General features: G+C 38.2%; 1 protein-coding gene across 2 annotated transcripts; it reads left to right on the top strand.

Moving 5' to 3' along the window:
- Window positions 1-370: 370 nt before the first annotated feature.
- On the top strand, window positions 371-4943 carry LOC132621510 (uncharacterized). Of its 2 annotated transcripts, none has more exons than XM_060335810.1 (2): window positions 371-1673; window positions 4488-4943. In XM_060335810.1, the coding sequence occupies exon 1, from the start codon at window positions 777-779 to the stop codon at window positions 1638-1640; it is 864 nt and encodes a 287-aa protein (XP_060191793.1). In that variant the 5' UTR covers window positions 371-776; the 3' UTR covers window positions 1641-1673; window positions 4488-4943. The 2 variants fall into 2 exon arrangements, with proteins under 2 accessions (XP_060191793.1, XP_060191792.1); XM_060335809.1 differs by having other exon boundaries at window positions 374-1673; window positions 4403-4943.
- The last annotated feature ends 7444 nt before the right edge of the window (window positions 4944-12387 follow it).

The raw sequence follows: 12387 nt of genomic DNA, 5'->3' as shown, positions 1-12387 counted from the left end.
CTGTGACTAAAAAAGTAACATAGTACTCTCTCCGTCTAAAAAAGATTGTCTTCCTTTTCTTTTTGATCTATTTCAAAAAATATTAGCATTTTTTTATATTTAGCAACAATTTAACTTTATGAGATAATTTATAATCATATAAATATCTAAAATTTATTTTGGATCACACATTTAAAAAAAAAAATATTTCTTAAATTTTGTGTCAAATTAAATTAAGATAATTATTTTGGAAAGGAATGAGTAATTTGATATTTTTGAATTTGAAATATCAAAAGTATTACCGTGTATGCGGAAAAAATATACAGGGATAAAAAAAAGAAGAAATATCTGTGTCTGTCAGCTAGAGGGAGGTTGATTGTCACGATGAAGCTAGGACAGTGGGAATATGGGATACTGAAACAATTCAAACAAATAGACACGCGTCCAATCGATAGAACCTCCTAGAAAAGCTTTCCCACTTTGCTTCTATCAAAGTACAAACGTGTCGCCCTTTTCTCCTCAGTGCTCTATACGTGTTTTCCTTCCATTAGCTCTCAAATGCACACCAATCACAGCAACACTATTTCCATTTTCGCTGGATATGCTCCTTTATCATTGGACCCACCTGATCTCATCCCACCAATCACGGCTCTTCACCGTTTAAGGTTAACCCTAGACACGTGGTGCGTCCTAACCCTACGTACTGTTGCCTGTAACTATGATAATCGTCTCAAGATCCGGCAAAAGTTAATCTTTTCAGTCTAAAAATTGCTCTACAAGATAGCTCTTCGGCCCAAATGGATGTTCGCAATTGTTGGGCCGGCCCTGGATACTCCGGTGCCCCGAAAGATACGACGATAATCAACAAGATGATGCTGAGGTTCCGGCCTATTGCGCCCAAGCCCGTAGCTAATTCTTCGGGATCGGGCTCTACACTGGATCCTCACAAGGTAGATGATGTTGGCAAACGAAGAACAAAGAGAAAGTACGTTAGAGTTAAGAAAAATAGCGAGTACAAGAATAAAAAGGAAGAGAAAGAAAAAAGTGATGGATCTTTGGTTTTGGATGACCATCAAACTGTTGTAACGCTACAGCTACTACCAGAAAGTAGTGGAGGAGTTAAAAGCTCGCCAGATAATAGATCTTATCCAAGACCCATCAATTTTTTGGTGCAAGATAATAATAGCAATACTTCATCAATCGGTGCACCGAATCTGTCAGATCGGACGGCGGAGATGCGATCTTCAAGGGTTGTGGAGTCGTGGGTGATGGTCGATGGTGTGTCCAATACTTTGGTAGATTTATCAGCTTTAGGAAGTACGGATATGGAGAAGATGATGAGTCTGGAAGGTGACACGTGTCCGGGGTTTATAACGGACGGTCTAGATAGCGTGAAGTGGGTGAATCCCGCATATCGGAGAATGATAGATCCGATAGAAGACGGAGGAGAGTTGCCGGAGATGGTGGTAAGGTTAGTAGTGAAGGAGAAAAAAACTGTACCTTTATTATTATTACCAGCTTTTGCATGCGTAGTGAGAGTTGTGTATACATGGAATATGGTGAAGCAGACAAGGACAATGCCTTGTGATGTGTGGAAGATGGACTTTGGGGGATTTGCATGGAGATTTGATGCTAACGCTGCCCTTAGCTTGGGCCGTTAAGGCAAAATTATCTATCCCAAGCTATAATATCAGGTAATGTTATAATTATATAGGTATGAAACCCTAAAATTTGTGCTTTTGCAGATAAAATCTACGGAAAAAATGATGCTCTTGTTATTCGAAACTCTACTTCTAAATGTAAAAAAAAAATGTTTGTTGCAAATTGAGAAGTGTGGAATTGATGATAACAAACCAGGAGTTTGTTTAACTTGAGTTGATTATTTCAATATTTTATGTTAAGCAAGAAAATAACCATACTACTACTTCACTAGCAATTCACGATTGAAAACCTCATAACTTTTGAAGAACACTTTATGTACTCTCTTATTATTATTTATGGAATCGTGCCAAACACTTTAATTGATTCAAAAACTCTACTTTTAAATACATAAAGTTTTTGAAGTTAAGAATTCAAAAATTATGAAAAACTAGGCAGGTTTAACTTTCCATTTAAAGTTAAATTTATTGAGCAAGAAAACTAACCATTGCTTGAGCTATCAAGTTTGAAACTTGAATCAACCTTTTGCACTATGAATAGACCTCAATTTAAAGTTTGAGATGAAATCACCCGACGCTTTATTAAACCTGTGATATTGGATATCTTCATTTACATACTTGAAGATGAATTAATACTATTGCTATATTAATCCAATATCACAGGTTTAATAGTATTGTACTACACATCATAAAAATTGAGGATCTATCGAAAATCACCTCTCTACCTCACAAAGGTATAAGGTAAGGTCTGTGTTTACCCTTCTGAGACACCACTTGTGGATTTATACCGGGTATGTTGTTGTTGTTGTCATAGACAACATACAATATCATCTCATTTCCAACATTTCTATCTTCAACATTTGTTGTGAAAGTTTTCAGACTTGGGAAAGTTGTCACACATTGCAATTTTCAAACCATTGTTCTGAACACTTCAGATTAGAACCATTCCTTTTTCCAAAAGGGTATGCTGTGAACCAAATACGTACTTACCTAGGATAAATAGGTCAATTATAAACTGCTCGACTTTTTTCTCGAAAAGAATGTGCGTTAGTCTCCTAACTTGACTTGTAGTTTGATCAAAATATAATCGTCTTGGTAACTTTTTGGTCAAAGAAACATTGCGTGTAAAGCAGATTGATGACATTACTGAATAATACACATGGAAAACATTGATGTGTATTGATTATTAAATACTAGCATCATTTTTCTCTATTTAATTTGTTTTCTCCCATATCCTTCTTCACATATTTAGGTGTTTTTAAGCTAAAATAACTTTGAAACACTTTTTTAGTGTTTGGTAAAATAAAAAAGTGTTTTGATCACTTATTTTTAAGTTAAAATAATAAAAATAAGCTCAAAGTCATAATCTAGAATTCTTAACTTATGGCTTCTAACTTGTAAGTCATAATATAAGTTCATTCAAACAGGCTCTATGACTAATAAGATTGTTGACTTATCAATTATCATTCTAATTGGTGGAGCTAGGATTGAAATAATTGGACAGGATAGATTGCAACTAAAGTAGTTACATAGCTGATTGATACCTGTTGTATAAGTAGTATAGTTTTATCAAAGTCCATGCATTATAGAAACTAGAGACTCTGAACATTACTACACTGCCTCATTAGTCTGATAGGGACACCTGGAGCCTGCCTAAGAGGAGCTTTTAAAGAGAACTTTATGTAGATTAGCATTTCCTTTTGAACTTTAATCGCTATAATAATATAGTTACAAATTAGTTAGTACTTTTTATTATATTTATTTATAAAGTAATTATACTTGCTCAATGTAACAATATACTTACTAAAAAAATTATGGTATTAAAAGTAACAAAGTATTACGCACTATAACAGCAAAGTTATATATCTTGATGGATTGGCCTTGTCGCTATTATATATTATAGTTAAAGTTTAGTGACTTAATTACTAGTAGGTAAAATACCTAAGTTACTTTAATTTAACCGAAAAATGGTTTCATAACTTCAGTGTTGTACTCTGTAACAAAAGAAATTAGTGACATAGTTAGTACGTAGAATTTACTTATTTTTAACATGACATAAAAACAATTTTGTAACGCGCAAAATGTATTACCGAAGCAGTTCTTCAGACCAAACGGGTACGTAAGCCTCTTATCCTGACATCTGTGTAATATATGGTACCACGGATAAGAACACATTTCTTCTTGATCTTGTAGCCGATTTCATGGTTTTCAAGATCTGCTTTTGGTTGAAGATAAGCTTAAATACCAATGAGATTTTGTTTATTAATGTGTATGCTGAATCATTTTGCACTCCACATAACAAAGATATACTCTAACCTTGCTTGATAGGATCAAAACACTGACTTCTAGCTTAGCTTTTAGTTATACATTAGATTTCTTTTCGGAAATTTATATACTCCACACTATAGTGTAGGTTTAGACTATCAATGTGTTTTAACTTATTGTATAAAATTTGCTTGTCTTATTTTTTAAATTACTAATTTCACTTATTTTGAAGGATTACTTCCTCACTGAGCAGCCCCTTTCCTTAGAGTCAAGTAGCTGTTTTCATTTATTTGTTTTTAAGATGATTTGGTAGTGTAAAAATTCTCCTGATAAGTTTTCTTTTGAGTGTATAATCTGGTTTATTTGAAATAATTATGACATGATATAAGTAATTGGTAACTGAAAAAATAAATTGACTGGGGTTTGTCAATATAGCTGAACAGTAGGAATTCCTCCTAGCTTTTCCTTTCTTCTAATTCTTTTCGTTTGTAACTTTGCAGATAGATAGCAAGCAATGTGCATTATTGTTTAAGTTATGACCTATAATAAATGATTGAGTAAAAACTATTGACTATACTATTTTAGATTGGTATATGTATACGGTAAAAATTGGATTTATGCTAACCCGGTGAAACCGGGAATCGAGGGAAGAAAGAAACAAGCACGAGCATGAAGACTTTCTTTCGGACCGGAGGTATCGCACTAGAAGTGGTTGATCAGAAGAAGGCGAAGGAAATTGTTTGGTCCGGTTTCTCCGTTAGTCCGGTTGATCGTGGCCGTTAGATCGGGTGTTCAGTTACACAATTGCCACGCATCAAGATCGTTCTGGTACATTGTACTGCCAATCGTACGGGTGTCAGACCGTACGACCCAACTTTATCCTTTTAGGGTTTTTCTTATTCAAAAGGGTTTTATGTTGTATAGAAGGCCCATAAGGCAAAATTATAAATAGGAGGTATTTCCCTACATTCAAGGGTTAGCTTTTTCAGATCTAGAAGATTGTAATAGCAAAATATATAAAATCTCTCCCTCTCTCTCTGATATTGGTCCGGATTTGTGTGTTCTTCTTTAGCTTTATTTGCTCATCCAATACTTGCATATTATTTCATACATATATTTGATATAAATCATCGATTTCGATCCATTTCACCACTAAAAAACTGCCAAAAATCGACGGCAAACAGACTCCCTGCGTCGATTTTTTACATTTCTAATTTTTTTAATTAGAAAACCGACGGACAACGACGATTTTTTGGCAGAATTTTGAAAATATATATCCGCCAAAAAAAATTGACGTCCCACGTCGGTTTTATTAAAATAATAATAATAATAATTAATATAAAACCGCCGGACGACGTCGGTTTTATTTTTAGAAATATTTTAAATAATATGCAATTCCATTTGTTTTTTAAAAAAATAATAAACAATTTTTTTTTAGGAAACCGATGGACAGGGTTGGTTTCCTATTTTTATTTTTTTAAATTTGGGTCAAATGTACGGGAAAAACCGACGGACAGGGTCGGTTTTGTCCGTCGTTTTTTCTTTAAAAACATTCCAGACGGGTTTTCGTACCCACTTTTTCTCCTCTTCCCAATTAAACTCTCATTCCCCTCAAACCCTAGCTACAGGCCGCCCCCTCCCCTCCGCCCAGCCCCGCCGCCCATTTTCCCGCCGCCCAACGCCTCCGCCTGCGCAGCCCGTCCCCACCAACCCCAGACCCATTTTGAAGTTAATTAATTGAGGTTAGTTTCTATTAAATTAGGGCTTTTAAAATTCTTTCAATTTTAGTTTTATTTGTAGATTTTAGGCCTAATGCTAATCTATTTAGCTTTGTTAAACATCATTTGCAATGTTATTAATGTTGAATTTGTGAAAAAAATGTAAACTTTATTTGACTAGTTTAGTTGTCATTTTTTTTGGCTTGAGATTGTGCTATATTTCATGTTCTTTGTCAATGTATTTGTGTTAGCTTAGTTATCATTCTTTGTAATATTATTGATGTTGAATATGTGCAAAAATGTATACTTTAATTATTTGACTATTTTTTTTTTTTTTAATGTGCTTTTTGTTAGAATTCCATAAGTTATTAGTATTGTTATTGATCATTCCAAATTAGAATTGGTTGAGATTGTGCTTTTCAAAGTTAGAATTGTTAAGTTATAGTATTTCTATAACCTCAATACTAAAATGTAGATTTTATTTCTCTAGACTTAGTTTTCAATTTTTAGAATTGGTTGGAATTGTGCTTTTCAAAGTTAGAATTATTAAGTTATGTTAGAATTATTAAGTTATGTTAGAATTATTAAGTTATAATATTTCTATAACCACAAAACTAAAATGTAGACTTTATTTGACTAGATTTACTTTTCAATTTTTAGAATTAAAGTTAGAATCCATAAGTTATTAAAGTTAGAATTGTTATTGAGAATTCAAAGTTAGAATTGGTTGGGATTGTGCTTTTCAAAATTATATTAAAGTTAGAATTTGTAAATTATTAAAGTTAGAATTGTTATTGAGAATTCAAAGTTAGAATTGGTTGGGATTGTGCTTTTCAAAATTATATTAAAGTTAGAATTTGTAAATTATTAAAGTTAGAATTGTTATTGAGAATTCTAAGTTAGAAGTGGTTGGGATTGTGTTTTCTTAAGTTATATTTTAAGTTAGAATTCTTACGTTATAATATATTTCTATAACCTCAATAATTTGTGGGTATATTTTTGTAGATGGATCGTATGTGCATGTATAATATGAATAATAGTAATCGTGTGGGTGTACATGATGAATTTGTTGAAGGTGTTGATGGGTTTATCACACATGCAATGACACTTCACCCTTTTCAAAATGAAGGGGTAATTAGGTGTCCTTGTTCTCATTGCCGGTGTATGAAGTATTTGAAACCGGAAGCGGTTAGGGTTCATTTATATAGTCGTGGGTTTAAGCAGAAATACTATGTTTGGACTGATCATAGAGAGACTGATGGGGTCAATGGTATATTTTACAATATGGTTGTCGGTGAAAGTAGTGTGTCGCAGGAATATAGTCATGTCCAATATGATAGAGTTAATGATATGGTTAATGATGCTTTTGGCGTATAGTCTGGGTTTGAACCTGAGCAAAATTTTGAGGAACCTCCTAATGAAGAAGCAATGCGCTTCTATCAAGAATTAGAAGAGGCTAGTCGTCCACTTTGGGTAGGGAGTTAACATTCTAAGTTGTCTGTTGCAGTTAGAATGATTAACATCAAATCAGATTGGACTGTTGCTGAAGCTGCTATGGACTCAATGATTAAGCTTGTAGGGGAACTAGTTAGTCCGGAATTCAACATACCTAAGAGTTACTATGAAGCAAAGAAATTGGTTTCCAAATTAGGATTGTCGTATGATAGAATTCATTGTTGTCCAAACGGTTGTATGTTGTTTTATAAGCAAGATGCTGATTTAAATGAATGTAAAATATGTGGACATGCGCGTTATAAGCGGACACCTAGTGGGAAGATGGTTCCTATTAAGGCGATGCATTATTTACCTATTATACCTAGGTTAAAAAGGTTGTTTGCATCGCCGAGTTCTGCTCCTCACATGAGATGGCACAGCGAAAATAGAAGGCCACCTGGTGTTATGTGTCATCCATCGGATGGAGAAGCGTGGAAACATTTTGATAGAACTTATCCTGATATTGCTAGTGAACCAAGAAACATTCGTTTGGGTTTGTGTGCGGATGGTTTAGTTAGAAACTAGTTAATGGTACTTTTGGTTGGACATATAATATTTCTGAACTTTAAAGGTCTATTTAGATCGTATTTGATGTGTTCAGATAGTGTTTGATGTGTTTTATTATTACTTAGGGTGATTTTATGTGTTGTAACTCTTTTAGAATTGATTTGGAGCATTTTAATGCTAGTTTTGAGCTGCTTTTGGTACTGGTTTCTGTGCAGATGGGGCTGCAGAAAATGTAGGAATTGAATGCAGGAAATTTTCCGGAAGACCGACGCAGTCCGTCGGTTTTCTGGAAATTAATTTTGGAAATTTTTCAGAAAACCGACGGAAATCCGACTCAGTCCGTCAGTTTTCTGAAAAATAATTCTGAAATTTTATGAAAAAACCGACACACTGTGTTGGTTTTGTATTTAAAATAAAAAACCGACGTAGTGCGTCAGTTTTTCCATAAAATATATATTGTTTTTATATAACATAATAAATCAGAAATTAAAAAATCGACTTAGTCCGTCGGTTTTTTAAATTTTTTAAATTATTGTATAAAACCCGACGGACCATGTAACCGACGCAGTCCGTCGGAAAAAACCGACGTGGTTCGTCGGTTTTCAAAAAGCGAGGCTATGTAAACCGACGGACCGTAAAGGGTCGGTTTCCCGTCGGTTTCATTGAAAAAACCGACGCGGTCCGTCGGTTTTTCCCTTTTTTTTTAGCAGTGTTAGCTCACGGCACTCACACATACAAACACATATCTGTTGCAGCGAATCCGTATATATGTCCTACCAACCAAATAGATTAAAGTTCATTCACATATCATATACCTCACTTACAAATTCAATTGATTACCTAAATTCGGGGTAAACAGTTTGGCGCCCACCGTGGGGCTAGAATAATAGTGGTCTTTGATCTTGGTTTCTATTTCTTACCCGTCAGGATCGAAAAAATCTTTTGTTCGTCTCTATGAAAACGGACCAAATGGCAAACAGTGAACAATCTAGTCACGTCAATAATGGGATTGTGGCCGAAATGAAGACAGTAGGCCACGAGGATTACCAGCAAATCGCGTCGACCAAAACCCCATTAATTCGAAGGAGGGCCTCAACCGGCAAAACACCGTGAATCAGGAGAATGCCGCCCCGCCGGCCACTGATCCTTTAAATACTCACAATTCAATTACTTTGTCCCGGACACAAGGCCAGAAAGTGCCGGATACCCGGATGATAATATTGATTTACGTTTAATTTTGAAATGTTGCAGGAACAGAGGGCAGCTATTGCCGAACAAGGAGTCGCAATAGCCCAGTTGCAAAGCAAAAATGATAAAAACGACCCCGGAGAGGATGAAAGGTGTTGTTGAACCCAGAAGGGACGAGACACGGATGGTCGAGAGTAATGGGTCCGGAGCTGGTTCATCCACCGAAGTTCTGAGAATGCTCGAAACATTGGCGAAGCGGGTAGACTCGACTGAGAAGAGGGTGGAAACATATAACTCTCGGGTGGGCCAGATCCCGAGGGCTCCGCCTATTCTGAAAGGATCGGATTCGAAGAGGTACATTCAGAGGCCTTTTCCTCCGAGTGCGGCTCCGAAATTGATCCCGAAGAGGTTCAAAATGCCAGATATCCAGAAATATGACGACACAATGGACCCTGAGGAACACGTGACTTCACACACTTGTGCCATAAAAGACAATGATGTTGAAGAGGATGAAATTGAATTCGTGTTGTTGAAAAAGTTTGGGGAAACTCTGTCAAAGGGAGCATTGACTTGGTACGACCATCTGCCCGAGCATTCAATCACTTATTTCGAAATGCTCGCCGATGCGTTCACAAAAGCTCATGCCGGTGCCAAAAAGGTACAGGCCCGTAGGGCGGATATTTTCCGTATAGCCCAAAGGGATGATGAGTTATTGCGTGAATTTGTCAATCGATTCCAAAGGGAACGAATGGAGCTCCCTCCGGTTCCGGAGGAATAGGCTGCACAAGCTTTCACCAAAGGGCTCAATCCTCGGAGCTCAACGACCTCATTCAAACTAAAGGAAAACTTACTGGAATACGAGGCTGTGACCTGGGCGGATGTCCATAACAGATACAAGTCAAAGATTCATGTGAAGGATGATCAACTCGAGCTTCCCCTGGGGCCCGTGAATATGAACAAAAGCTCGGAGAGATCGCGAAAAAATTACGAGCCGGAGTCCAGACCATCAAGGGAAAGGTATCGGCCATACTCGCATTCGGAAAAGCCAAGCTTCAGGTTGGAAAAATCAAGGGTTGGCCCGAGTCAATTCTCCGATCGGGGTGATAAACGGGCCGAGCGCCCGTCGAACAGTCGAGGTCTCTCATTTAGGAGTGACGCCAGAAGCTCGACCAGCAACAAAGACTCGCTAAGGATATCGGAGTACAACTTCATCGTCAACACTTCCGACCTTGTCTCGGCTATTGGCCGTATCGCAGAACAAAGATGGCCGAGACCACTAAGGTCAAACTTGGGCCAACGGGACCCGAGCGTGATGTGTGAATATCATGGAACCCACGGACATAGAACTGAGGACTGTCGCTAGCTAAGAGAGGGGGCGACTCGGTTACTGAAGAATGGCCACCTCCGAGAACTGCTAAGTGAACGAGCTAAAGGCCTCTACAAGGAAAGGGAATCTCATAAACGGGCCGAACCAGTAGAACCTCAGCATATAATCAACATGATAATCGGGGATACCGAATACCCCTCGAGGGCCGGTGATGAAACGGACGAAGGTTTCCATTGTGCGTGAGAAGCGCAGCCGGATTACTTACCCTAGGGCTCCATCTCTTTCAACAACGAGGATGCAGAAGGCATCATTCAACCGCACAATGATGCATTGGTAATCTCTATTCTTATTTTTAAATTACAAGTTAAACGTATTTTGATTGACCCAGGTAGCTCGGCCAACATCATCCGGTGGAGAGTGGTTGAACTGCTAAGGCTACTCGATCAGATCGTACCGGTAGCTCGAGTGCTCAGCGGGTTTAACATTGCGATCAAAATCACAAAGGGGGAGATCTCTTTGCCGGTCAACATTGATGGCACTATCCAACAAACGGTGTTCCATGTAATCGAAGGAGATATGAAGTATAATGCATTGCTGGGTAGACCTTGGATACATAGCATGAGGGTCGTGCCATCGACATTACATCAGCTGCTGAAATTCCCGACGCCGGAGGGGATAAAAACCATCCGAGGCGAACAGCCCGCTCCAAGAAAGATGTTCGCGATCGAGGAAGCGTCGCCTCTTCCCAAAAAACCGGATAAAAAAGAAGATCAGTCAACCGGGGGCAAGGACTCCAAATAGAAACTAAAGTACACGAGTTCGACAATGGAGCAGAAGGGGTTGGATCCTGGGTATGAAGAGGATGATTTCGGTGTACCTAGATCGTTCGTCTTACCGGATTACTCGGATGCAACCAAGTCAACAGTAGAGGAGTTGGAGCAAATCATCTTGTTCGAATACCTACCGGATAGAAAGGTATACCTAGGCACGGGGTTAACCTCGGAGCTCAGGAACAAGTTAATTAAATTTCTTCAAGCTAATGCCGATTGCTTCGCATGGTCCCATATAGATATGACAGGTGTGCCACCGGAAGTAACAACTCACAAGCTCAGCCTAGACGGGAGGTTCCCCCCGGTGAAGCAGAAGAGAAGGCCTATGGAAGAGGCGAAACACGCCTTCGTAAAGGATGAGGTAACGAAGCGTTTGAAAATAGGCTCTATCTGGGAGGTAAAGTACCCAGACTAGCTAGCTAACGTAGTAGTGGTGCCGAAAAAAGGTAATAAATTTCGAATGTGCGTTTATTATAAGGATCTAAACAAAGCATGCCCGAAGGATTCATTTCCGTTGCCTCACATCGATGGAATGATCGATGTGATGGTCGGGCATAAGATGTTAAGTTTTCTCAATGCCTACTCCAGGTATAACCAAATTCGGATGCACCCGGAGGATCAAGAGAAAACATTTTTTATTACCCGGTATGGGACTTACTGTTACAATGTCATGCCTTTCGGATTAAAAAATTCCGGTGCAACTTACCAACGCCTAGTTAACGGAATGTTCGAAGAACAAATAGGGAAAACAATAGAAGTTTATATTGACGACATGGTGGTCAAGTCCCTGGAAACAGAGGACCATTTAAAACATTTACAGGAAACCATCGATGTACTCCACAAGTACAACATGAAGCTTAACCCGGAAAAATGTGCCTTCGGTGTCCGTTCTGGTAAATTTTTGGGTTTCATGGTGTCAAACTAGGGGATTGAAATCTACCCGGATAAGATCAAAGCCATCGAGGATATCGAGGTGGTGAATAACGTCAAAGGAGTGCAAAGGTTCACCGGAAGGATAGCGGCGCCGAGTCGTTTCATATCGAGGTCCTCGGATAAGAGTCACCGCTTTTTCTCCTTACTAAGGAAGAAGAATGACTTCGTTTGGACACCGGAGTGTCAAAGATCTTTGCAAGAATTGAAAAGTTCCTTGTCCAGTCCGCCGCTACTGCACACACCGAAAGCGGAAGAGCAGCTTTTTCTCTATCTTGCCGTTTCCGAGGTAGCGGTAAGTGGTGTTTTGGTCCGAGAAGAATCAGGTACGCAATTCCCTAGATATTATGTGAGTAGAACTTTAGGGGATGCGGAGACCCGTTATCCCCACTTGGAAAAGTTGGCATTGGCATTAGTAAGTGCTTCTAAAAAGCACAAACCGTACTTTCAATGCCATCCGATATGTGTAGTGATTAGCGGATATGATATCG

The sequence above is a fragment of the Lycium barbarum genome, chromosome 12 (assembly GCF_019175385.1).
Source record: "Lycium barbarum isolate Lr01 chromosome 12, ASM1917538v2, whole genome shotgun sequence".
NCBI lineage: Eukaryota > Viridiplantae > Streptophyta > Magnoliopsida > Solanales > Solanaceae > Lycium > Lycium barbarum.
This window is presented reverse-complemented; position numbering and strand designations above follow the sequence as displayed.

Coding starts and splice junctions, on each gene's coding strand:
- LOC132621510 (XM_060335810.1), top strand. CDS start 777: ATGGATGTTCGCAATTGTTGGGCCGGCCCTGGATACTCCGGTGCCCCG.